The sequence below is a fragment of the Sus scrofa genome, chromosome 4, assembly GCF_000003025.6.
Source record: "Sus scrofa isolate TJ Tabasco breed Duroc chromosome 4, Sscrofa11.1, whole genome shotgun sequence".
Taxonomy (NCBI): Eukaryota; Metazoa; Chordata; class Mammalia; order Artiodactyla; family Suidae; genus Sus; species Sus scrofa.
This window is the reverse complement of record NC_010446.5, coordinates 82,662,010-82,689,041: the sequence shown is the minus strand read 5'-3', so window position 1 is coordinate 82,689,041 and position 27,032 is coordinate 82,662,010. Positions and strand designations below refer to the sequence as shown.

Here is a 27,032-nt window from a genome sequence, read left to right as displayed (position 1 = left end):
CTAGAAATTTCACTTGATTCATGTACTTGTCCTAGCCTCCTGTTTAAATTAATTTTCTCAGCGTTCCTGTTGTGGCTCAGTGGTAATGAACCTGACTAGTTTCCATGAGGACACGGGTTCAATCCCTGGTCCCTTTCAGTGGGACACCCCCAAATTAATTTTCTCTCCTTAAGCACAACAGAGGGAAGAGAAAAACTGTTCTAGTTAAGGAATGGAGGAAAACATCAGGATTAGTCATTTCCCACAGATAATCCCCAAGTCTAGGATCTCTGTGCAAATGATAGTGATTTAGCTGAAGAATTAAAAACTGAGGTGGTATAAAAGATTCACTTACTCTTTTTTGAGAAACAATTTATGAAATATCAGATTCACCCTTTGTAAGTGTACAATCAGCATTTTTTTTAAAAGAGTATTCACAAAGTTGTGCAAAAATTATTGCTTTCCAATTCTAGGACATTTTGTCACCTCCAAAATAAACCCCATGGCCTTTAGTGGTCACTCTACAGCACTCTACCTGAGCCTTCTTATTTCCAGAGAGAAAAGCAGGGGGCAGTAGATTCTGCCAGCCAGGCAGGAGGGAGGCTGAGTTGATGTCTGTTGTGCTTTCACTTCCAAAGTCACTGCCCCAAGGTAAGATTTTAGAACAGAAGTGGAGCTGGGCCCGCTGAAGGGATTGGATACAGTGACAATGCAGCCAACACTTGCACGTAGAGGTGCCAGGCATTAGAATAATTACTTTGTATGATTTAACTCATTGAAAACAACTTTATGAGGTTGGGTGAAAGGATGATGAAATTGACGTTTGGTGAAATTAAGCAGGATCAGCTTAAGCCATAATTCAGGAGCTGAAAGCAAACTGAACCAGAACTTACACTTGAAATCATTCTTCTATATGACCTCTCAAATGTACTTCTGTTGCATGCTTACTAACTACCATGCAGGGGTACAAACCTTGGTCAGTGCAATGGTAAAATCCCCCAGGCCCTTTGCATTCTGCCTTGAGATTAGAAGTGGTCTGTAAGGCAGGTATTTAGAAAAAAGGGGGTGCTGAAAACAGATCCCCATTATGCATCCATGACTGGAGGATTAAGTTGGAAGAAAACCCAGAGAAGGAGTTGGAAAGGAAGTATCAGTGAGGTAGGGTGAGCCAAGAGAAAAAAAAAAGTCCTCTCTATTCAGGGAGCTCAGGGACCCCCCCTATGGTTTAAACTGGGGAGACTGGGGAGCCTGGAAGGCTCAAGTCCATTTCTAGATCCATCTTTGTCATCCATCATTTTGTGGTCACTTTCTTCACTTTCTATATGTAATAATTCCCATTGTACCTCACCTCAAAGCCATGTACCGCTGGACACAGGAGGATGCTCTTGGGGGCCCTCTAGTTCCTTGCCCATGCCTGTTCTTCCTTGAACACTCCCAGTCTTGGCATCTTTGGATTGCGGTGGGCACATTCCAGTTTCCTCCTTTCATTCTCCTTCTAGTCCACATAGAAGCAACAATCCTTCGAGTGACTCCCTGCTGCTCCCTTGCCTATCTCCTTACTTATTGCCTTAAAAGCTAAAGATACTCTAGGGCAGTACATTTGAAGCTTGCATGTTCCAACATCTCACCTGGGATTTGGTAAAAGCACAGATTCTGATTGAGTAGGTGTGGAGTGAGGCCTGAGGAACTGCATATCTAATAAATTACTACCTGATATCCATGCTGCTGATTCATGGGCCACTCTATGTAGGTTGCTAGTAAATTGTTCTCAGCCTGGGGATCCAGATCTTAACAGACGTATTGACAAATAAGGCAACCTCTGGGCAATTGGATGGTGGCGTGTCTGGAAACTGGGTTTTTTGAGGGGATTGAGCAATTTAGAATGTTCAGTGAAGGAAAAATAAACTAAAGTGAATCAGAAGCCAGGTGAGATAGCTTCTTCAAAGATTTGTGAGAGTAACCTTGCCAGTGTTGTTCTAGAGGGTAGGAGAAGGACCAACTAATCAGAACGATGTATCTAGAGGTGAGTTTCTTGAGTGCAAATTAGCACAAAATGCTGTATTCGAAGATGGTTCCACTGTTACATAAATGCAGAGTGCACACGATTCCTCAGCTCCTTCTCAAAGGCTCATGGTGCACACTGCTGTATTAAAGCCTCTGACAAGTCCTGCAGAAAAGGAGCTCGTCTAAATTTGTATAGTCAAGGATGCTGCTCTTCACTTGACCATGAAACCATGTCTTCCCTAGTATTTCTATTACTATTATTCAGAACTGGTGTTCTTTGCCAGAAGGTGAAGGGCTGCTTTATGGCATTAATGTGAAACTCTGACATATACTGGGAGGAAGTGTTTGGAGAAAGCTCTCTCTGAGAATGTGGCGTCTGACTATAGACCTTAAGCTTCAGGGGAAACTTCATTCTAGTCAAATGACTGAATCAGTGGTTTTCAGACTTTTTTTGGAGGTTCCCAGGCTAGGAGTCTAATTGGAGCTACAGCTGCCAGCCTACACCACAGCCACAGCAACATCAGATCTGAGCCGCGTCTGCGACCTACACCACAGCTCACAGCAATGCCGGATCCTTAACCCACTGGTGGAGGCCAGGGATCGAACCCACAACCTCATGGCTCCTAGTCGGATTTGTTACTGCTGCGCCATGATGGGAACTCCGATTTTCAGACTTTTTAATGGAGCACAACTTCTTAAAGTAAAATCTCAATATAAAATACATTTAAGAAGGCTCAGTTGGACTTGGGGCCGCCAGCCTGCTCCTTTTTTATCTGGCCTGCCTCAGGGCATTTTCTGCACCCTTAAAGGCCTTGCATGGAAGGTCCTTTCCCAATAGAGAGATGGCTGGACAAGGGGGGAGGTGTCCCTAACACTCTAACATCCTTCCTGTGGCTCAGTTTCTGCCTTTTCTCTTAGACGGATGTTCCCTGTCCTCAAGATTAGTGTTACGGGGCTGGACCCCAATGCCATGTATTCCCTCCTGCTGGACTTTGTCCCAACGGACAGTCACCGCTGGAAGTACATCAATGGGGAATGGGTGCCTGCGGGCAAGCCAGAGGTTTCCAGCCACAGCTGTGTCTACATCCACCCAGACTCTCCCAACTTCGGCGCCCACTGGATGAAGGCTCCCATCTCCTTCAGCAAAGTGAAGCTGACCAACAAGCTCAACGGAGGTGGGCAGGTATGATGGGTTGCCCGGCCACCAGGCCGCCCCACAACACCAAGCAAGAAATATCAAGGGTGCATTTAGGTAATTAAGGGGTCCTCACCGGCCTCTTCGCTCACGGAAGCCAATTATTCCCCAGAGTCCAAATGTGAACAGGAATAAACAGCTCTTAATTGGTGCTTTCAGTTTTTAATGGACTTCCTGATGTTAAAAGAGAGTGAGAGAGTGCAGTAGTTTACTTAATCATCAGGGGCCTTTCAGAGTTTTGTCTTGTGTGTGGTGCTTTTTACCCAGCCCTGGAGGAGGGGAGGAGGGAGAGGTTTGTGGTACCAGGGTTTTGTTATTCCCTCTCCACTCCCCCCACTTCTTTTTTTTTTTTGGTGTAAGTGGCATGTTGGCAATAGACAACTACCTTAATAAAAAAGCTGCTCCTAAATGAAATAATTGCTCCCTCCACTTGGGCATTATGATAATTATCAATAGAATATTGAATCAGCTTTGGGTTTTCAGAAAAAAAAAAAATCCAAACAAACCTTAAATAAGAAAGGTTTTATTTAAGGTCTCCAATTAGAGTAAACAAGATTTTGAGGCTTTTTACTCTTTTGTTTTCTCTGCTAGGATTGCAAATACTAGTGTACTGTGTAAGGCTGTTATTTCCTTTACAAATGAAGACTGTTTGGGGGGATTAGAGACACAGCTGGGAGGAAGAGGTCTTGTTCCCCAGATTTGCCTTTGGTCAGCATTTTAGCCCTCAGACTTTTTACCCCTTCTCTGATCTCTGGGCTTAGCCACCGGGGATGCAGGAGTTCCTGTTTCAAGAATGGAAAGTCATCCACTCAAGTCTTTGCAGTATTCAGAAAGTTCCAGTTCTTTGTTAAAAGAAGAAATTGACAAGTAAACTATTATTCCCTCCCAGATTTTACAACAGGAGACTTTCAGTAAACCTTTGATCACACAGAGTGGATTTTATGTCGTCATCATGTATAAGAGATCCTTACTCTGTAGGTAATGCAGGTCTTGTCAGTATTTTGAGATATAAGGATTCCTCGTGGGAAGAAAAGCAATATGTTGTAATAGATCAAAATCCACATTGTTGTGCTGAAAATAGGGAGAAAGAAAAAAAGGAAGCCAGGATTTGGGCAAAAAACGGAGCACTCATTAGACCAACTTCTCCCTGGCAACCTTCCCATCGCCCTGGAATAAGTGGCTCCAAAATTACACACTTCCTGGGTGCTTCTGAAAAATCTCCACCAGTCATTTCTCAGAGAGGTGGTGGCAGCTCAGGTGACTGGGGATTCGACCTGTGTGGCCCTAACTGGGGTGGATGCTGAGCTCGGAACTAACCAAAGTGCTGGGTCAACTATCGCCTGTGTTGCCCAGGCTTTGCATGTCATCTCTTTCTCTTCTTTCATCTCAACAGATAATGTTGAATTCTCTGCATAAATATGAACCCCAGGTTCACATAGTGCGTGTTGGAGGTGCCCATCGAATGGTGATGAACTGCTCCTTCCCCGAAACCCAGTTCATAGCTGTGACTGCTTATCAGAACGAGGAGGTGAGTGAATGTGTGTGTGTGTGTTTATAAATGTTACCTGGGAGAGTGTGTGGGACCGGGTGCTGATGCTTTTATTGCCATGACCAGGCTTGGATGAAAGGTGGGCTTTCCAGGACTCAGATATACTAAGATACACTTGGCAGAGATGAAGTTAAACAGGAGGGGGGCTCTTTCCACAGGCCCACTGGTGCTCCTTCTCCTGTTGCCAGTAAGGCGTGGTTGTGCTCTGTAATACAATCAGCAGAAACCGGGAGTCTTTGTGTCCAGGCCCTTGGCTACATAGAGCTGGGTGTTTTTCCTGCTCTGAAGGAAGTCCATAGGAATTGATCCAGTCATGCACCCTCTTTGGGTTTGTGTTATGCTTATTGTTAGCTTTCTCTGGGCACACTTAGATCTTTTCTTGCCTAACTCAAGCACTCTGGTGGTTTGAGCTGAGGAGCCAGAATCTGGCCTCTGTGAACTATGTGGGAGTGGGGCTTTTTGGTCCATTCACATATGTTGGGTGTTCCCAGGCCTGCTAGTTACCAGAGTACCTGGTGTTTTGGATTCTTTTTGATTAAACTTTAAAAAAATTTAAAAGGTAATACATGGGTTTTGCTTGTTTGTTTGTTTGTTTGTTGGGGACTGCCCCACAGCATATGGAGTTCCTGGACCAGGGACCAGATCTGAGTTGCAGTTGTGACCTATGCTGCAGCTGTAGCAACACTGGATCTTTTAACCCACTGCTCTGGGGTGGGAATCGAACTTCTGTCCTGGTGCTGCAGAGATGCTGCTGATCCCATTGTGCCATAGCGGGAACTCCAAGACATGTTTATTTAAAAAAACAGTCACATGATAAATACAGAAGTATGTACAGTGAAATGAAAAATAAAAGGTTAAAATGTACACTTTCCTTCCTGCTTTTTGAATCCTATTTCCCAGAAGCATTACAAATAATAGCTTAGAGTGTTTTTCCCATGCACATTCTGTGCATTTATAAATATATGACAATATATGGGAGTTCCCGTAGTGGCTCAGTGGTTAACGAATCTGACTAGGAACCATGAGGTTGTGGATTCGATCCCTGGCCTTGCTCAGTGGATTAAGGATCCGGTATTGCTGTGAGCTGTGGTGTAGGTCACAGATGCGGCTCAGATCCCGAGTTGCTGTGGCTGTGGCGTAGGCTGGCGGCCATAGCCTCCGATTAGACCCCTAGCCTGGGAACCTCCATATGCTGCAGTGCGGCCCCAGAAAAGACAAAAAAAAAAAAAAAAAAAGGCAAAAACAAATAAACAAACAAAAAACCCAAAACAAACCAAAAAAATAAATATATGACAATATAGACTTCATCACACAAATTGATTTATGTTATACATATTAGTTTGCAATTTCTTTCCCCCCCTTTTAACAATGCATTCTGGGTCTTTGTCTATGTAATTAGATTCAGGCATATCTCTTTTTCTGAATTGCCTGCAGAGGATATCCTCTATTTCAAGCAATCAATTTCCCACCAATGGACATTTAGGTCCTTTCCAATTGTCTTATTTTATTTTTTAAATTTTTTGGGTCTTTTTACAGCTTCACTCATGGCATATGGCAGTTCCCAGGCTAGGGGTTGAATTTTTTGAATTGGAGCTGTAGCTGCCAGCCTACACCACAGCCACAGCAAGGCAGGATCCAAGCCATGTCTGTGACTTACACCACAGCTCACAGCAATGCTGGATCCTTAACCCACTGAGGGAGGCCAGGGATTGAACCTGTGTCCTCATGGATACTAGTTGGGTTTCTTACCACTGAACCACGATGGGAACTCCCAATTGTTTTATTTTCTATGATGAATAATACTGCAAAGAATATCCATGTACATCTTCTATTGTTTGCTTGCATGGGTAAGTGCCTAGAAATGGCATTGTTCTGTTGAGGAGAGGTTTGCAGTGTGTGCACTGCAATGGACAAAGCCCCACTGCCTCCCTCCAAAGGCAAATCTATTTATAATCCCTACCCTCTTCTCAGCATTGGTAATTACCTGCTTTTTACGGCTTTAATAATCTGATAGGCAGAGAAAATGTTATCTTATTGTTGCCTTAATTTGCATTACTTTATTTAGTAGCTTTAAAAGATTTTGAGCTCGCACTCAGCCAACTGAGTCAGAATCTCCAGGGATAGTGCCCAGAATCTGTAGTTTTAAGGAATCTCCATAAGGGATTCTGGTAATCATCCAGGCTTGGAAATGACCGCCTTAGTGCTTACAGGTGAAATTAGTTGTGCAGATTTGCAGGGAAATGTAATTTCTCTTCTATAGGTAATCTGGCCTCTTGGCTGAGCCCTTCCAGTAGGCTTATTGGAACAGAAATTAACTAAATATCTGATAATTTAAACAGGCCCCTCAAGTACCAATCAGTTTGTGCAGGCTGAGACAGCGTTTCTCAGATGACCCTCCCTCCCCTCTTACTCACTGTAGGGTGGAATCTGGTTCTAGGTGGGGAGAGTGTGGCTTTTGCAACTTTGGAAAGTGGGGAGGCATTGGGGACTGGAATGTGGCTTCCTCTGGTCTCTGGGAGAAGCCCCTTGTCCACTTACCTGCTGCCTGCTCCCTTAATGCATGGCTGGCAGAACCTGTCTGTGATCTGGCTTCCTGCTGGGGAAGTACTCAGAAGCTTTTCCTGGATATGTGCTGGATAGTTTCCTCTGAACCACCAGCAGGGCTAAGGCCACCCCTTGGGCAAGCAGCCCAGGTTGATGCTGTACTTACGTTCCTGAATATGCCCCAGGGGAATCAAACTCAGGAAAGTCTAATCTCAGAGCCTCCCTCTTCTGACAACATATCACTGCCAATTCAATATTGAGGCACCCTCACAGGATAGTGGGCACAGGAGTGGGTGAGGGAGCCAAAATCTTCCTTTATTGAGCAAATATTTGTTGAGTATTTACACATGCTGGATGTTATTCTACCTGGTGGTAATTCTGCACTGTCCTCAAGGCACTTACACCCCAGTGCATAGAGACAAAAACAAAATGCGTGTATGTGTATGTGTGTGTGTGTGTGTGTGTGTGTGTGTGTGTGTGTGTAAAATATATGAGTGTCAGATGGCTCTGAAGAAAAACGAAGGAGACTAAGGCCAAGGGCGATAAAGAGTGACAGTGGTTGGAGGTGATTATTTTTTGTGTTAACATGGCCCAAAAGGCAAGTGATTATTTAAGAGTTAGGGAGTTGATGCTAGTTTGTGTTCTAGAGTCTAGGGGCAGGATCCTTCCTGTATACTTTCCTCTGTGTCCCGGTGACTAGAAAAGAAACCAATACATGGTAGGTGTTCAATTGTTGGAAAAAAGGAATGAATGAATGAATGATAGAATGAATGCTAGGCTTGGCACAGCAGGCTTTGTGCATTTCTAATGTTTTGACCGTTCTTTGCTCACTTTATACTGCATTCGCCCTTTCCACCATATGTAAAAATAAAATGTTTCTTTCTGGACAGTGCAATAGTGATTTAATGCAGAAGTAAGACAGGAAACAGGGAGAGGGAGAAAAAAAGAGAATTATTCCGATTTTATAGAAATTCACAGGTGAAGATAAAGTGTTCTGTCTGCCCATGCATGTTCTACTTTCACTAACCCCTCTTGTCTTTGTAAACGCAAGATAACTGCTCTCAAAATCAAGTACAACCCTTTTGCCAAAGCCTTCTTGGATGCCAAGGAAAGGTGAGTAGAGAAATTTCAGTAAAACCTTATGATTTCTGCCAATGTGAAATTTATAATCATCTTGCAAAGAACCCACTAGTAGCACTTACATTTCCTTTGATAGAAAAATATTTTCAACATTCGATTCAATGGCTAACAAAATCAGCCAAATATATCAAACTCATAATTACCTGTTCTTTATAAGAGTGGCCCAGGAGAACCTTGAACTGGCAATGTTTTGTCCTTAAAAGAACAACCACACGTAAAAAAATAGGTAATTAAAAATTTTAATAATTCACTCTGTCCTTCCCACAATTATCTCTGAGTAGTATGTTTCAATAAGTTTTTTTAAAAGCTAGATATCACCTAGGAAAGGTGAGTAATTCATACGAGCAACTCATAAAGATGAAAGGCTCATCTCTTTTAGGCCTGAGAGAAGTCAGAGACTTCTGGGGATGTGACATTAGCTTTGAAGTGTTCAGATTTTATTATTTGTGTTTCAAATCTTTACAATAACTCCTATAACGGTCTAAGTTTGCCTTTTCATCTTAAAGCTCGAGATGAATGAACAGATATCTTCAATGACATGCTGCAGGGTTCTGTCCTGTCAATAGTTGATTTAATTTTGATGATGTAGAAGATATAGCTTTCTCAGATAAGAAAAGTGGTATAATAAAAAAATTTAGGACTTTGAGTGAGAGATTCTAGCTTCAGTCCTAGCTTTTCCACTTCTTGGCTGTCTGATTTTGCATAGGTCAGGTTACCTTTCTAGGACCCACTTTTTAAATCTTCAAAATGGGCACAGTAATATTCTCTCACAGGATCATTGGTCGATTTAGCATATCACAGATGTGATTGTGTCCTGAAGTCTTATCTCAGCTGTTGCTACTGTTGCTTGAATTGTGTCCAGTGGAACACTGAGCACAAACTAGGAAGATCCAGCTAAACAGGGTTAGCTATAAATAAGGTATATTGGAGTGACTGTAAAACAGCAATTCAGAGAACAATTGCACAAGTAGATAAAGTAGGAGAGGGAGAAAGGGGGAAGACGATAGCTTTCAGGAAAAAAGGAGTTTGATTTTCTGATTCTAAGAAACGTGTTGTTCTCCAGAGAAAATCTCGGGTATCCTGTATGTTGGGCTTGTGTTATAAGCTGGACAGCCATGTGCACTTTTGTTCTCTTTCAGGAACCACCTCAAAGATGTGCCAGAAGCTATCTCTGAGAGCCAGCATGTGGCTTACTCTCACTGTGAGTTGGGTGAACACTGGGTGGGAGGCACCTGGCGCTACCCTAGGAGCATCTTCACCACACTCAGACTTTTCACCTGTTGTGACTGCTTCTGGCTTGTCCCAAATCTTCTATCAGGGAGTTCCCTTGTGGTGCAGCTGGTTAAGAATCCAGTGTTGTCACTGCAGTGGCTCTGGTCACTGCTGCGGCACAGGTGTGATCCTTGGCCCTGGAACTTTCATGTGCTGCAGGCTCGGCCAAAAAACACAAAAAAAGACCCAATATGCAATTTCCTCCACTCAAAACAAGTACATGGCCTTGCAAGAATTCCAGAGAGAACCAGTATTCCTGGGGGGCCTAAACACATTCTAGGCAGGAGAAAAGAATGGAAATAGTGAATTTCTTAAACTTGTTTGAGGAGAAAGCGCTCACAAAAGTACATTCTGTGTGTATCTCCTACGCTTACCCTCCACTCCTGTCTCTCTGTTCTGGATTTCCCCTGATCTTAGCACTCACTAATATTTGAGTTGGTCACCATTGGAATACCTCAGGCAGGCTATAGCTTTGCCTATGAGGAAGATTCTGCGTTTGTTGACTGGAAAGCTGCAGGGAGAGTCATAGTAATACACCTGGATGCTGCAGGTAGGTTGGATGGTCCTGACAGGGTACCACTCTCTCCATGACTCAGATCAGAGGGGAGGCCCCATGGTGGAGCAAGTCCTCTAAAGCTGCAACAGTAACTCAGGGCCAGTGGTATCAGAATGTCTGGATTATAGTGGTTTGCTAGGATTCCTTCTGCAGTTTTCTAGCTATGGAATTCTTTACTCCTTCCTTACCCTGAACCTCATCCATCTTTCATCCCAGAAGCAGCAGTAAAGCCACATAAAGAGAAGCAGCTCTCAGAAAAGCACTTTAAAAAACTTTTCTGTTTTGTTTTTTGGTCGAGTTACCATCTGTCACCTACAAAGTTATTACAATATTATCGACTATATTCCCCATGCTGTACATTTCATCCCCATGACTCATTTGTGACTGGAAATTTGTAACCCTTAATCTCTCTAACCTATTTATTTCCTCCCCAACTTCCCTCTTCTCTGGCAACCACCTGTTTATTCTCTGTATCTATGATTGTATTCTGCTTTGTTCGGTTTGTTTATTTGTTTTGTTTTCTAGATTCCAAGTAAAAGTGAAACCATACGGTATTTATCTTTCTCTATTTGACTTATTTCCCTTCGCATAATACCTTCTAGGTCCATCCATGTTGTTGGAAATGGCAAGATTTAATTTTTTTAGTGGTTGAGTAATATTCCATTGTGAATACATACCACATCTTTTTTATTCATTCATCTATCAATGGACACCTAGGTTGCTTCCATATCTTGGCAATTGTAAATAATGCTGAAGTGAACATAGGGGTGCATATATCTTTTCCAATTAGTGTTTTTCTTTTCCTTGGAAAACTATTAAGAAGTGGAGTTGCTGAACTGTACAGAAATTCTATTGTTAATGTTTTGGGGAAAGTCCATACTGTTTTTCATAGTGGTTGTACCAATTTACATTCCTGCCAACAGTGCGTGAGAGTTCCATCTTCCCCACATCCTTACCAACACTTGTTATTTGTTGTATTTTTGATAATAGCCATTCTGACAGGTGTGAGGTAATGACATTGTAGTTTCGATTCACATTAATCTGATCATTTATGGTGTTGAACATCTTTTCATATGTCTGTGGGCCATCTGTATGTCTTTGGAAAAATGACAGGTTCTTTCGTCAGGTTCTCTGCTCATTTTTAAATTGGGTTGTCTATTTTTTTTCCCATGTTGAGCTGTATGAGTTCTTTTGGATGTTAACCAGTTAGATCATTTGCAGATGTCTTTTCCCTTTCAGCAGGTGGACTTTTCAATTTTTTTTTCTTTTTTTAGGCCATACCTGTGGCACATGGAAGTTCCCATGCCAGGGAGCAAAACCATACCACAGCAGTGACCTGAGCTGCTGCATTGACAGTGCCAGATCCTAAACTCACTGTGCCACAAGAGACCTGGACTTTTTGTTTTGTTGATGGTTTCCTTCACGATGCAAATCTTTTTAGTTTGATATAATCCCATTTGATTATTTTAACTTTTGTTTCTCATTCCTGAGGAGATAAGTCCAAAAAAAAAAAAATATTGCTGAGACCAATGTCTAAGAATATACTGCCCATGTTTGTTTTCTTCCCTAGGAGTTTTATGGTTTCAGGTCTTACATTTAAGTCTTTAATCCACTGTGAGTTTATTTTTGTAAATGGTGTGAGAAAGTAGTCCAGGAGTTCCCGTGGTGGTGCAATGGTTAATGAATCCGACTAGGAACCATGAAGTTGCAGGTTTGATCCCTGGCCTTGCTCAGTGGGTTAAGGGTCTGGCGTTGCCGTGAGCTGTGGTGTAGGTCGCAGACGCGGCTCGGATCCCGCGTTGCTGTGGCTCTGGCATAGGCCGGTGGATACAGCTCCGATTCAACCCCTAGCCTGGGAACCTCCATATGCCGCAGGAGCGGCCCAAGAAATGGCAAAAAGACAAAAAAAAAAAAAAAAAAAAGTAGTCCAGTTTGGTTCTTTTGCAGGTATCTGTCTAGTTTTCCCAGCACCATTGAAGAGACTATCTTTCCCCCATTGAATATTCTTTGTCATGGATTAGTTGATCATAGAAGTGTGGGTTTATTTCTGTCTCATTGATCTATGTGTCTGTTTTTGTGCTAATACTAGGCTATTTTGATTACTTGTGCTTTTCAGTATAGCTAAAATAAGGAAGCATGATGCCACCAGCTTTGTCCTGCTTTTTACAGATTGCTTTGGCTATTTGGGGTCTTTTATATGTCCATACATATTTTAGAATTATTTCTTTTAGTTCTGTGAAAAAATGTCTTTAATATTTTGATAGAGATTGCATTGAATCTGTAGGTTGCCTTGAGTAGTGTGGTCATTATAACAATATTAATTATTCCAATCTATGAGCATGGTATATCTTTCCATTTTTTGTGTGTGTGCTGTCTTCAATTTATTTCATTGGTGTCTTAGTTTTCTGAGTACAGATCTTTTACTTCCCTGGTTATATATATTCCTAGGTATTTTATTATTTTTTCTTTTATTATTATTATTATTGAAGTATAGTACATTTATAATATTGTGTTACTTTTAGGTATGCAGCACCATGATTCAGTTAAACATATATTCTTTTTCACATTCTTTCCCCTTATAGGTTATTACAAAATATTGAATATAGTTCCTTTCATTATACAGTAGGTCCTTGTTCGTTATCTATAGCAGTGTATATATGTTAATTCCAACCTCCTAATTTATCCCTCCCTCCACCCCCTTTTCTTCCTTGGTAACCATAAGTTTGTTTTCTATGTCTTTGAGTCTCTTTCTGTTTTGGAAAAAAGTTCATTTGTGTCTTTTTTTTTTTTTTTAGATTCCACATATAAGTGATATCTTATGATGTTCATCTTTCTCTGTCTGACTTACTTCACTTAATATGATAATCTCTAGGTCCATCCATGTTGTCATGTAAATGGCATTATTTCATTCTTTTTCATGGCTGAGTAACATTCCAGTGTGTGTGTGTGTGTGTGTGTGTGTGTGTGTGTACACCACATCTTTATTCATTCATTTGTTGATAGGCATTTAGGTTACTTCCATGTCTTGGCTGTTATAAATAGTGCTGTAGTGAACACTGGAGTGCAAGTATCTTTCAAATTACAGCTTTCTGGGAGTTCCCGTCGTGGCACAGTGGTTAAGGAATCCGACTAGGAACCATGAGGTTGCGGGTTCGGTCCCTGCCCTTGCTCAGTGGGTTGATGATCCGGCGTTGCCGTGAGCTGTGGTGTAGGTTGCAGACTCGGCTCGGATCCCGTGTTGCTGTGACTCTGGCGTAGGCCGGTAGCTACAGCTCCAATTGGACCTCTAGCCTGGGAACCTCCATATGCCGCGGGAGCGGCCCAAGAAATAGCAAAAAGACAAAAAAAAAAAAAAAGACAAAAAAAAAAATTTACAGCTTTCTGCAGGTATATGCCAGGAGTGGGATTGCAGGATTACCTGGTAGCTCTATTTTCAGTTTTTTGAGGAACCTCTATACTGTTCTCCATAGTGACTGCACCAATTTACATTCCTACCAACAGTGTAGGAGGGTTCCCTTTTTTCCATACTCTTCCCAGTGTTTGTTATTTGTAGACCTTTTATCAATGGCCAGTCTGACTGGTGTGAGATGATACCTTACTGTAGTTTTGATTTGCATTTCTCTAATAATTAGTGATGAGCATTTTTTTTCATGTGTCACGAGAACTTGTTAGTTTCTGCTTTGTTTTATGTTTTTTGGATGATGGCCATCTTAATAGTATTAGGTGATATCTTGTTTTAATTTGCATTTCCCTGATGAATAGTGATGTGCATCTTTTCATATGCTTACTTGTCATTTGTATATTTTTGGAGAAATGTCTATTCAAGTTTTTGCTCATTTTAATTGGGGTTTTTGTTTTTGTTGTTGAGTTGTAGGAGTTCTTTGTGTATTGTAGACACTAATCCTTTATCAGTTATATGGTTTGCAAATATTTTCTTCCATCACAGAGTTTTCCTTTTCAATCTGTTGTTTCTTTTGCTTTACAGAAGTTGTAAAGTTTGATGTAGATCCCCATTTGTCTATTTTTGCTTTTGTTGTCTGTGCTTTTGATGTTGTATCCAAAAAATTATAGGATCTTGACAAATCCAGTTTATGAAGTTTTCACCCTGTGTTTTCTTCTAGGAGTTTTATAGTTTCAGATCATATTTGTCTTTAATTTATTTAAAAATTTTTTTATGTGGTGTAATATATAAGTCCAACTTCTTTAATATGTGGATATCCAGTTTCCCCAATGCCATTTGCTGAAGAGACTATTCTTTTTTTTGTTTGTTTTGTTTTTTCAGAGCCGCACCTGTAGCATATGGAGCTTCCCAGGTTAGGGATCAAATCAGAGCTATAGCCGCCAGCCTACATCAGAGCCACAGCAACATGGGATCTGAGCCGTCTCTGTGACGTACATCACAGCTCATGGCAATGCCAGATCCTTAACCCACTGAGCAAGGCCAGGGATCAAACCTGCAACCTCATGGTTCCTAGTCTGATTTGTTAACCGCTGAGCCATGACGGGAACTCCATGAAGAGACTATTCTTTTCTCATCATGTAGTCTTGGCACCCTCCTTGAAGATTATTTGACCACATGGGTGGGGGTTTATTTCTAGGCTCTCTATTCTTCCATCAGTCTATATGTCTTTATGCCAGTACCATACTATTGAGATTATTGTAGCTTTGGAATGTGTTTTGAAATCAGGAAGTGTGAGGCTTCCAACTTTGTTCTTCTGTCTAAGGATTGCTTTGGCTATTTGGAAGTTTTTAGAGTCTATATGAATTTTAGTATTGCTTTTTTATTTCTAACAAAAATGCCATTGGGATTTTGATAGGGATTGCAGTGAATCTGTATATTGCTTTGGGTATTATGAACATTTTAATAATATTAAATTTTTTAATCTACAAACATAGGATGTCTTTCCATTTATTTGTGTCTTTAATTTCTTTTATCAATGTTTTGAAGTTTTCAGTGTATAAGTCTTTTGTCTTCTTGATAGAGTTTATTCCTAAGTAATTTATTTATTTATTTAGAGGCTATTATAAATTGAATTGTTTCCTTAGTTTATTTTTGGATTGTTCACTCTTACTGTATATAAATGCAACTGGTTTTTTGTGTACTGATTTTCTATGCTGCAACTTTGCTGAATTTGTTTATTAGTTCCAACAGTTTTTTTGGTGGAATTAGGGTTTTCTACATATAAGGTTGTGTCATCTGCAAACAAGATAATTTTATTTCTTCCTTTTCAATTTGGATGGCTTTTCTTTCTTTTTCTTTTTTTCCTAATTTCTTTGGCTGGGACTTCCATTACTATGTTGAATAGAAGTGGTAAAAGTGGATATTCTTGTTTTGTTTGTAATCTTAGAAGAAAAGCTTTCAGTTTTTTTCACTATTGAGTATGATGTTAGCTGTGAGCTTGTCACATATGGCCTTTTTAAAAATTTTATTTTATTTTTTATTGTTTTTAAAATTATAGTTGACTTACACTGTTTCATCAAGTTCTGTTGTACAACAAAGTGACCCAGTCACACACATTTCCCTGTGCTGTACAGTAGGATCCCACTGCCCATCCATTACAAATATAACAGTTTGCATTCCCAAACACCCAAAATTTCCATCCCTCCCACTCCTTCCCATCCCCCACCTAGGAACCCCAAGTATGCTCTTCTTGGCCATGCTCTGTTTCTGTTTATTGTTTGTTTGTTTATTATTTTTAGATAGGATCATCTCTTCCATATTTTAGATTACACAGATAAGCGATATCTTATGATATTTGTCTTTTTCTTTCTGGCTTAATTCACCTAGTATGAGAGTCTCTAGCGCCATCCATGTTGCTGCAAATGGCATTAGTTTGTCTCTTTTATGGCTGAGTAATATTCCTTTGTATATATGTACCACATCTTCTTAATCCATTTATTTGTCGATGGACATTTAGGTTGTTTCCATGTCTTAGCTATTGTGAATAGTGCTGCTATATGTATCTTTTTCAATTAATTGGAGAATGGTAATTACAGACCAATTACAGACCAATATCACTGATGAACATAGATGCAAAAATCCTCAATGAAATACTAGCAAACCAAATCCAATTATATATTAAAAGGATCATGCACCATAATTAAGATCTCTACAGAGAATGGGGATAGAGGGAACCTACCTCAAAATAATAAAAAACATATATGAAAAACCCACAGCTAACATCATTCTTACTGGTGAAAAATTGAAAACATTCCCACTATTATTCAACATAGTTTTGGAAGTTCTAGCCACAGCAATTAGAGAAGAAAAAGAAATAAAAGGAATCCAAATTGTAAAAGAAGAAGCAAAACTATCATTGTTTGCAGATAATATGATACTATACTTAGAAAACCCTAAAGACAGCACCAAAAAAACTGTTAGAACTCATCAATGAATTTGGCAAATTTGCCGGCTGCAAAATTAATACACAGAAATAAATCACATTTCTATATACTATTAATGAAAGACCAGAAAGGGAAATCAGAGAAACCATCCTATTTACAATCACATCAAAATGAATAAAATATCTAGGAATAAACCTACCTGAAGAGACAAAAGACCTATACTCTGAAAACTATAAAATGCTGATGAAAGAAATCAAAGACAACACAAACAGATGGAAAGATATACCATGCTCTTGGATTGGAAGAATCGTATTGTCAAAACGACTATACTACCCAAGGCCATCTACAGATTCAATGCAATTGCTATCAAATTACCAAAGGCATTCTTCACAGAACTAGAACATATGGCCTTTATTATGTTGAGGCAATTTCCTTATATTCCTTATTTGTTGAATCATAATAGAATGTATATAAAATCATATTGGAGCATTAAATTTTTCATACATTTTTCTTCATCAAATGAGATGGTCATTCACAAACATATTTCTCTGCGATGTTTTCCAGCTTTCCAAAATTGTTTGCAAGGTTTTTGTCATCAAGGTGTGCTTGACAGTTCCCTCTCTATTGCTTTCAGAATCCTCTTTGTGGGGTGGCAATGGGAGGCATCATGTCTCCTCTTGCTTGGAATGAGAACTGAAGACACCTTTCCACTGGGTAGAAACAGAGGCCTTCACTTTTCCTGGGTAACCAAATTAAACATTCCCTAGTAATGTAGATCAGTGAGTTATATATACATCTAACACCCCCTTCTTAGACTGACTTTTCATTTAATCCAATTAAGTCATAAGCAGCTTAACTTTTGCATTGCTATTAACTTACATATTCAAATAATATTTTACATAGCTGTGATTCCAATATTTCTTTCTTTCTTTCTCTTTCTTTCTTCCTTTTTTTCTTTCTTTCTTTCTTTTTTTCTGGCTGCACCCATGGCATATGAGAGTTCCTGGGCCAGGGACAGAATACGAACTGCAGCTGTGACCTATGCCACAGTTGCAGCAGTGTCAGATCCTTAACCCACTGTGCTGGACCAGGGATCGAAAAGGTACCTCCACAGAGAAAAGCCAGATTGTTAACCCACTGCACCACAGTGGTAACTCCTGGTTCCAGTATTTTTAAAGAGGTTTTCTAAACTGACAGGGGACTATTGTCCATCTCCAAGGAAGCCAACTTTGCTGCTAACATGGAGGGGGTGTGGCAGTGAAGGTCTAACTCCACACAGGCCAATATGTGTCGTTCACACAAAAACATAGCTATGCAAAGTGGCTGGTGTGGAAGTTCACAAGAATCTGTCTCTGTGTCTTCCATTTTCTCTTTTAGTGGGAGGCTGGATCTTATCCAATTCGGATGGGATGTGCACAGCAGGAAATGGCAATTACCAGTATGCTACTCCTTTGCCTCTGTCTGCTCCCCACACCCACCACGGCTGTGAGCACTATCCTGGCCTCCGAGGACACCACCGCCAGGCTCCCTATCCTTCTGCCTACATGCATAGAAACCATTCTCCCTCAGGTGTGTGATTCTGCTAATTAAACTCTTGGGGGTGTGAGAGTGGGTGATGGTGAGAAATGGATAAACAGCTTGTAAAAAGAAGTATCTGAAGACAGAATCCCTTTCATCTAATATAAGTAATATTATTGTATATTAATATTGTAATGTTTTGTTAATTTTATATACTAATAGTTCATTATATGGTTACAACCTTATTAATGTTTTACAATTATTTGAAATAATTACAAAAACGAAGAGACAGTCTCTATTTCTTTTTTTTTTTTTGTCTTTTTAGGGCCGCTCCTGACACATATGGGAGTTCTCAGGCTAAGGGTTGAATCGGAGCTGTAGCTGCCAGCCTACACCACAGCTCATGGCTACGCTGGATCCTTAAGCTACTAAGCGAGGCTAGGGATTGAATCCCTGTCCTTGTGAATGCCAGTTGGGTTTGTTACCATTGAGCCATGGTGGGAACTCCCGGTGTCTGTTTCTAATGGGTGTGAAAGGACTCCTCCCAGGGTACTGGTGTACTGAGCAGTTTCAGCTGCATCTCTAAAAGCTAAGTCATGGGGCTCTGAGACCCTCTGCTCACTGCCTTCATGTGGTTCTTCTCTACAGTTGTTGTGCATGGCTCAGGCCAGGGAATACCCATCCCAGTTTTGGAGAGCTATTGGGAAGGTCTCTGGGACACTGGATCACTCCACATCCAGGTGGAGGCATGCAAACCCAACCTTGATAATTTTTGCAGTCTGTTATTTTTGAAGTCGACACCATTGTTTGTGTACTTTCTTTCTCATTGACTGCTTCCTTGTCTACCTTGGCCTTGTGTAAGCCCAGACCTTGCCCGATAATTAGATTTGAATGGAGGAAGGGAGATATGAAATCAAGGGTTGATTTCTCATGAGTTATTCATGCAACAAATACTTAAGGAGGATTGACTATATGCCAGGTTTTGTCCATGAACAAAATAGATTAATACTCTCCCCTGGTGGAGATTCTAATCTCATAAGGGGAGACTGACACTAAATGAAACAAATTAGTAAAATTCATGTCATGGGAGACGGAGGAGCGTGTTAAGATTGCAGCTTCAGGAAAAAAAAAAAAGGAGTTCTCGTGGCTCAGTGGGTTAAGAACCCGACTGGTATCCATGAGTATGTGCGTTCGATCCCTGGCCTCGCTCAGTGGGTTAAGGATCCAGCTTTGCCACAAGCTCCGGCATAGGTCATATCCCTCATTGCTGTGGCTGTGGCGTAGGCCAGCAGCTGCAGCTCCAGTTCAACCCCTAGCCTGGGAACTTACATATGCCCCAGGTGTAGCCTTAAAAAGAAAAAAAAAAAAAAGAAGATTCCAGCCTCAGAGACACCCTGAGCTCAGTACCTGCAGAGAACTTTGCTGGTCACCACCTACCTGTCCCTGTGCCCCATCACCTGCCACTCCCAGCAACCATGACAGGTGCTGCCAGGAAGGGAGAAAATGTAGCTTAATGATTTCAGAAACTGAGCAGTGTTCTTTTCTACTTCTTGGTTCTTTCCCATGGTTAGCACACAAAACACGTCTTCTGAGCATCTGTTGTGCACTAGGCATTCTTTTAGGCAGAGGGATAGGAAGGTGATTAAGGTATAGTTTCTTCTCTGGAGAAGCCCAAGACTACACAAACACATACATAATTCATCCTAATACAATAGAGTGAGAGCTCTAATGTGATCCTTGGACCTATAGCAGCAACTGGGAACTTGTTAGAAATGTAGGCTCTCAGGTTCTCCTTCTGAAAGAGTCTGCAGTATAACAAGATCCCCAGGTGATTCTTATGCACATTAAAGTTTGAGAAAGTCTATAAAACACAAAAGCCAAGGTGCCATATGAATGAAGGAAAAAGAGTGGCTAGGTCTACCCGGAGGGCTTAACATTTGTTTAAGTTGAGATTTGAAGAATGAATAGATAAGGACAGAGGTGGGAGGGGGCAAGGGTGAAAGATGGATGATGTGGGACACCAGCAGAGGTGAGGGCCATTTTTGGTGAGACAGCAGTATGGGCAAAGACACAGAAGGAAGAGAGAGCCTGGGTTGTCTGGGGAATGGTTTAGGAACAGAGCATAGAGGGAGCAGGGAGGGGTCGGGGATGCAAGAGCTGAGAAAGTTGCAAGTGGCAGATCATGAAAAGGAGTGACTGGGCCAGGGTTATACAGCATCTTCTTCCTCTCTCTCTTCTTTCCCCTCCTTCTTCCCTTCCTTCCTTTCCTTCATTTCTATTATATATAACACTATTTATGCAAATGGAGATTCAAAGACATAGAAGCCACTATTCTTGAGATGTTTAAATTTCCTTGGGGTTGCTGAGAAAAATAGCTCCTGGTCCTTGGAAATCTCCTCTGGGACACTGATGGCCCTTGGACTTATCTTGAGGAGATGATGACATGGCCCATTTTAAAGGAGAAGTGACTGTGGGGACATGAGTTAGATCTGTGTCATAAGGGGCAAGTCATCTCACCCCTCTGAGCCTCATCTATTAAACGGAGATGAGAAGATGTGAAGATTAAAAAATGAATAGTATGTGACATATGGTTGACATTCAATAAATCCAAGTTCCTTTCTCTTTTCTGTTTCCTTCATAAAGTACTCACAAACTGTTGGCATGTGTAGCACAGATCCTGATTCTATTTTGACCTAGTATAATGTTGTTGGTCACCATCTTTACATGTTTTCTATGCTCCATCAATTGAACTGTTGTTATTTCCCCCAAGTGAATTTGATAGAAAGCTCCAGCAATAATCTGCAAGTTTTCTCTGGAGCTGACAGCTGGACTTCCTTATCCTCCACACCCCACGCCAGCATCCTGTCTGTACCCCACACCAGCGGACCAATCAATCCAGGGCCTAGGTAAGACCAACACCAGCAACTCACTCATTGGTCTTGGGGCTTTACTTTAGCATTGGGGACTCCAGTTCATTCTTTTTTCTGGGGTGGCTTGGTCTAAGCCATCATCCTGACTTCTAAGCCACTAGGAAGTCAAAGTAATTCCAGGGTCAAGATTTCACTCTTGGAGAAAGCGTGGTGGGAAAGTATCTTCTCCATTACATACGCTTTCCTTTGAAGCTTTGGACTTTTATTATTTTATTTTATTTAAAAACATTTTTTTGGTATTTTATTTTTAAAAGGGAAAAGATATCATGGTCTGGAATCATTTGTCTTGAACCAGTGAGAGATACTGTGAACTGTGATGGCAGCAGATAGATGCTGAATACAGGGCAACTGAAGGGAAAAAGTACAAATACGCACTGAAAATTCAAGACCCTTGACTCCCTTTCCTCACAAACTGCTCATTCTAACAAGGGGACAGATTTTGAGTGCTCTGGCTTCAGTCCAGTCATTAGGGCTATGTGTAGCTTGTAGGACCTCTGGCATAACTCTCACACCAGAGATCTGCATTCAGTTCTGGCTTGTGAAATCAATGTGGTGGAGCCAAAATGAAGGGGCCTGGAACCTGATGAGCGTGGGCTTGATCTCCAGTTCTACGTCTTATTGACTTTGTGACTTTGGGCAATTTCCTCACTGAGCTTCAATTTTCTTATCTATAACATGGAAATAATATGAGGTATTCTGTAGAGTTAGGGTGAGCACTAAAGTTAGAAAAAGCACTGAAATGTTTTATGAGTAGAAACATTTATAATTTTTTTTTTCCTTTTCTAGGGCAGCTCCCACAGCATATGGAGGTTCCCAGGCTACGGGTCTAATTGGAGCTGTACCTGCCGGCCTATGCCAGAGCCACAGCAATACGGGATCTGAGCCGCGTCTGCAACCTACACCACAGCTCACAGCAACGCCAGATTCTTAACCCACTAAGCAAGGCCAGGGATCGAACCTGCAACCTCATGGTTCCTAGTCAGATTCGTTAACCACTGCGCCATGACAGGAACTCCTTTTTTTTTTCGTTTTCCATTTATAATTTTTAAGTGGTAACATACATGTGAACTGTTCAACACAGATATGCAGAATTTTGTGATGGTCGAAAAAATTCAAAATTAAAAGATGTCCCATCTTATGTTTGGTGGGGGGGAAGGTGTTAGAAGACTTATTTATTAGCAGGTCTATAAAAAGTTAGGAAAACATAAAGCTTTGATCCACAGCAGGGCTTCTCCCACTTTAATGTGGATTAGAATCACCTGGGATATTGTGAAGCTTCACAGTCTGATTAATGGGTCTGGGATGGGGCTTGAGATTCATTTTTTTCCCTTCTTTTTACAGCAGTACCTGTGGCATATGGAAGTTCCCAGGCTAGGGGCTGAATCAGAGCTGCAGCTGCAGGCCTACTCCACAGCCACTGCAACACTGGGTCTAAGCCACATCTATGATCTATGCTATAGCTTACAGCAACACCAGATCCTTAACTCACCGATTGAGGCCAGGGATTGAACTGCATCCTCATAGACACTATGTCAGGTTCTTAACCCACTGAGCCACAATGGGAACTCTGAGATTCTGATTCCAGGTATTCCTGATGTTGCTGTAAACTATGATCTTGATAATTTTGATGCTAAAGTTGCTGTGGCCTCAGAGGGTCTAGTGCTATTCCATGCAACAGCCAGCAGCTGCCTCTGGCTCCAGGGCCCTTGAAATGAAACTGGTCCAAACTAAGATGTGCTGAAAATGCAACACACAAACAGAATTTTGAAGACTGACTACACACACACACAAAAAAAAAAAAAAAAAAAAGAATTTTTTTATATTGAGTGCATGTTGAAATGATAATATTTGGAATATTTTCAGTTACATCAAATATTATTAACAATAATACTGCATGCCAGATTAATTAAATCAGAATCTCAGCGGGTAGAGCCCAGGTGTCAGTATTTTTTAAAAACTCACTGAGTCCAATGCACAGTCAAGTTTGTGAACCAGTGCTGTAAAATAAGTCCAAAAAATGGTCCGGCTCCCCAGCCTTTCTACCAGGGACTATAGCTGACACGTAGAAACCTGGAATGTGTGATATGTGTTAGGCATCACATACTCATTTTCTTATTTAATCCTCATAAAGATATCTTTAAGTTTATATCTAATTATCACACGAGAATATTTTATTTTGTTTTAGGGCCGCGGGTGCAGCATATGGAAGTTCCCAGGCTAGGGGTCAAATTGGAGCTGCAGCTGCCAGTCTACACCACAGCCATAGAAATGCCAGGTTCGAGCTGTGTCTTTGACCTACACCACAGCTCACAACAATACCAGACCCTTAACCCACTGAACAGGGCCAGGGATCGAACCTGAATCCTCATGGATACTAGTCACCTTTGTTTCTGCTGAGCCACAATGGGAACTCCTATCACTTGAGATCTTGAAGGTGGGGAAACTGAGGTTCGTATATTAAATAATTTGATCAAAGTCATGGAGCTAAAAAGTGGCAGAACTAGTATTCAAACCTAGGTTTTCTGACACCAATGTGTCCTGGTTATTAGGCTGCATTGCCTCTCTTGGCCCTTGAGAGATCTTACAGTTCATACTGCCCAAATGTTCAACTTTCACCACCCTGCCCATTTACACAGGTGGCAAGGGAATCCTGGAGAAAGAAAATGCTGTTCAAAAACTGAGCAACTTGGGCGCAGTGGTTAACAAATCCGACTAGGAACCACGAGGTTGCGGGTTCGAACTCTGTCCTTGCTCAGTGGGTTAATGATCCGGCGTTGCCCTGAGCTTTGGTGTAGGTCGCAGACGCGGCTTGGATCCCGTCTTGCTGTGGCCCTGACATAGGCTGGCAGGTACAGCTCCAATTAGACCCCTAGCCTGGGAACCAACCTCCCATATGCCACGGGAGCAGCCCAAGAAATGGCAAAAAGATAAAAAAAACCCCAAAAAACTGAGCAACTTGCCAGTGGCAGGGCCAGCATCAAAATGCAGGTCGTAGGACAACCAGTTTTATTCTATGTTCATGAACACCTATGCTTATTCTGCTACATCTTGCTGCTGCTCTGTAGAAACAGGGCCAATCTGTGTCAGAGCTAGAAATGAAGTCGTGGCCAGATGCCGTCTTCCTGGAGTGGTGCTCCTCCAGCACTGGGTTTGTGCTTGTGGGAGGTAATCCTATCTTGGACTGTCATCAAGCATTGTCTCTCTCTCTGTGTCTCTGCAGCCCCTACCCGTGCCTGTGGACCATCAGCAACAGCGGCGGGGGCCCCGCTGGGTCGGGCCCCGAGGTGCACACCAGCTCCCCGGGAGCCTTTCTTCTGGGTAACCCAGCTGTTACTTCATCCCTCTCCACCCAGGCACCCACTTCGGCTGGTGTGGAGGTTCTGGGGGAGCCCTCACTGACCAGCATTGCTGTGTCCACCTGGACCGCAGTGGCCTCGCATCCCTTCTCAGGCTGGGGCAGCCCCGGTGGGTGTGGGCGCCATTCTCCCTCCTCACTGGATAGTTAAACAGGAGCCCAGGGAAGGTGTTGGCAGATAACCTTCTATGTGTAGAGATCTTAGAGATCCCACCTACTGATACCAGTGAATCAGGCTCCAGGATCTAGCCAACCAGTGAGCAGGATTATACCAGAAGTACACTGGGAGATGGTTTAGTTTGGATGATGCTAATTTTGTCACCTGCATCTCTCCACCATTTTCTTTTTGTGCTCTCATTTTCTCTGCACCTTATCCATGCCATGCTTAGGCAACAAAAGTTTACTGAGAACCTTCTTTGTGCCCTGTCCCTTTCTCTTCAAATGGTTCTAGAAAGCTGCCCTTCCTGTTCTGTGGAGGTGATGCAAAGCTGTTAAGTGAGCTCTAAATTGATCTAGCCTAAGGCCACCACTTTGTAGCTTTGGGCAGCCCTAGAAGGTCTGTCTGTCTGGAGATCTTCTGCTCTGAGACTAAGAGAGGATGCAAATTCAAAGAGGGAAGTTAACAGCAATAGAGCTAATCACAGAGTACAGCATTGAGAATTGAGGAAAGATTATGTTACTCCCTGGCTCAGAAACCTTCCATGGCTCACCATTGCCTTCAGAATGACACTTAACCTACCATCTGGCCTCAGACCACTTCTTCAGCTTCAGCCTTCCCCCCCCCCCCAGCCTTCCCACCTCCCAGGGACAAGCCAAAGCACCAATCCCTGCATCAAGTGCTGATCTGCTCAGGCACATTTGACCTGGCTCCCTGCTCCCCCATTGGTTTTGCCTTTGTTGTAGAGAACTCACCTCATTCTGCCTTCTATTTTGATTACCTGTGTGTGTGTCTCTCTCTCTCCCACTAGACTGTGAGCCCCTTGAGGGTGAGGCCCAGCCTTCTTGTCTTGGTTCCACCCCAGCATCTCGTTCTATGCCTTGCCTATAGTAGGTGCCCAATAAACACTGGCTGAGTCAAATGGGTGCAAAGTGATGTTTTAGAAGGATAGCCAAGGAGCTCTTGGGGAGGCAGAGCTCAGAGGCACATGGCTTGGACAGGGAAGTGGGTCCAAGTGGGAGCCTAGGGATGTGCTGAGTGTTACATCTGGGGTACAGCCCCTTCTCAGTGACTGATGATGTAAGGAGATGGTGTGTAGTAGAGTGGTGGTCCCCAAACACTGGTCCTTGGATAACCTGCACCAGGGTCACCCGGATCACCTAATAGAAATACAGATTCCTGGGCACATTCCTCACCTCTTGGATCAGAATCTTTGGGGCTGGAGTCCAGAAATTGCATCTCAAGCGAATGATCCAGAAAACAGTAGCTGAGCCAAACTTGACAACATCTTGCCTGGAATAGGGAAACAGAATGATAAATACTCCAGGAGGAGTTCTCGTCATGGCTCTGTGGGTTGCAAACCTGACTAGTATCCATGAGGATGTGAGTTCAATCCCTCGCCTCCATCAGTGGGTTAAGGATCTGGCATTGCTGTGACTGTGGTGTAGGTTGCAGATGCTGCTCAGATCTGGCATGGCTATGGCTGTGGCTGTGGCTGTGGTGTAGGCCTGCAGCTACAGCTCCGATCTGACACCTAGTCTGGGAACTTCCATATGATACACATGTGGCCCTAAAAAGACACACACACAGAAAAAAGAATGAGGAGTTCCTGTTGTGGCGCAGCGGAAATAAATCAGACTGGCATCCATGAGGATTCAGATTCCATCCCTGGCTTAGATCCAGTGTTGCCATGAGCTGTGGTGTAGGTCACACATGTGGCTCAGATCTGGTGTTGCTGTGGCTGTGACAGAGGCTCAGGTTCAACCCCTAGCCTGGGAACTTCCATATGCCACAGGTGCAGCCCTAAAAAAAAAAAAAAAAAAAAAAAGAGAGAGAGAGAGAGAGAGGGAGAGAAAGAAAAAGAGAGAAAAGAAAAGAGAATGATAAATGCTCCATGAACTTTATTTCAGGTAAGCTTTTGAACCTCTGCCCCAGCCTATGACATTACTGTAGTCAGTGAGCAAAATCACCATTTCATTGGTTTTCCTTTCCCTTTTCTACCACTATTGGATGTGCTGATAACCATAGGCATGTGGTTTCTGGACCTGGCTGATGGGCAGTCTTCCCTCCCAGCACTGACATCATGCTGCACTGACTGGGCGACCTTCTTGGCTCATCACTGGTCCACTTGGAGCCTGGCAGTGGCACAGCTGCTCCCACCACTATTCCATCAGTGGAGCCCTGCAAACCCACCCATGCCAAGCCCTAGCCTGCGGTGCCCAAACATGGCACAATTGAGTCCATAGCTCTTTCTATAGAGTAAGTGGGTTTTTTTTTTTTCTTTTTTTTTTGTCTTTTTAGGGCTGAACTTGTGGCATATGGAAATTCCCAGGCTAGGGGTCGAATTGGAGCTGTAGCCGCAGGCCTAGGCCACAGCCACAATAACGTCAGATCTGAGCTGTGTCTGTGACCCACACCACAGCTCTCGACAACGCCAGATCCTTAACCCGCTGAGCAAGGTCAGGGATTGAACCTGTGTCTTCATGGA

At 42.3% G+C, this 27,032-nt stretch overlaps 1 protein-coding gene across 2 annotated transcripts in view; it reads left to right on the top strand.

Moving 5' to 3' along the window:
- Nucleotides 1–25,921, top strand: part of TBX19 (T-box 19) — a 36,141-nt gene extending 10,220 nt beyond the window's left edge. The window contains exons 2-8 of one of the 2 annotated variants that reach the window (XM_013996800.2): nucleotides 2,902–3,166; nucleotides 4,572–4,706; nucleotides 8,323–8,384; nucleotides 9,551–9,612; nucleotides 17,962–18,153; nucleotides 20,873–21,008; nucleotides 24,253–25,921. In XM_013996800.2, coding sequence (XP_013852254.1) covers nucleotides 2,906–3,166; nucleotides 4,572–4,706; nucleotides 8,323–8,384; nucleotides 9,551–9,612; nucleotides 17,962–18,153; nucleotides 20,873–21,008; nucleotides 24,253–24,538 — 1,134 coding nt within the window. In that variant the 5' untranslated portion in view covers nucleotides 2,902–2,905 and the 3' untranslated portion in view covers nucleotides 24,539–25,921. The remainder of the gene's footprint in view (nucleotides 1–2,901; nucleotides 3,167–4,571; nucleotides 4,707–8,322; nucleotides 8,385–9,550; nucleotides 9,613–17,961; nucleotides 18,154–20,872; nucleotides 21,009–24,252) is intronic. The other variant, XM_001928456.4, reaches the window with a different exon arrangement.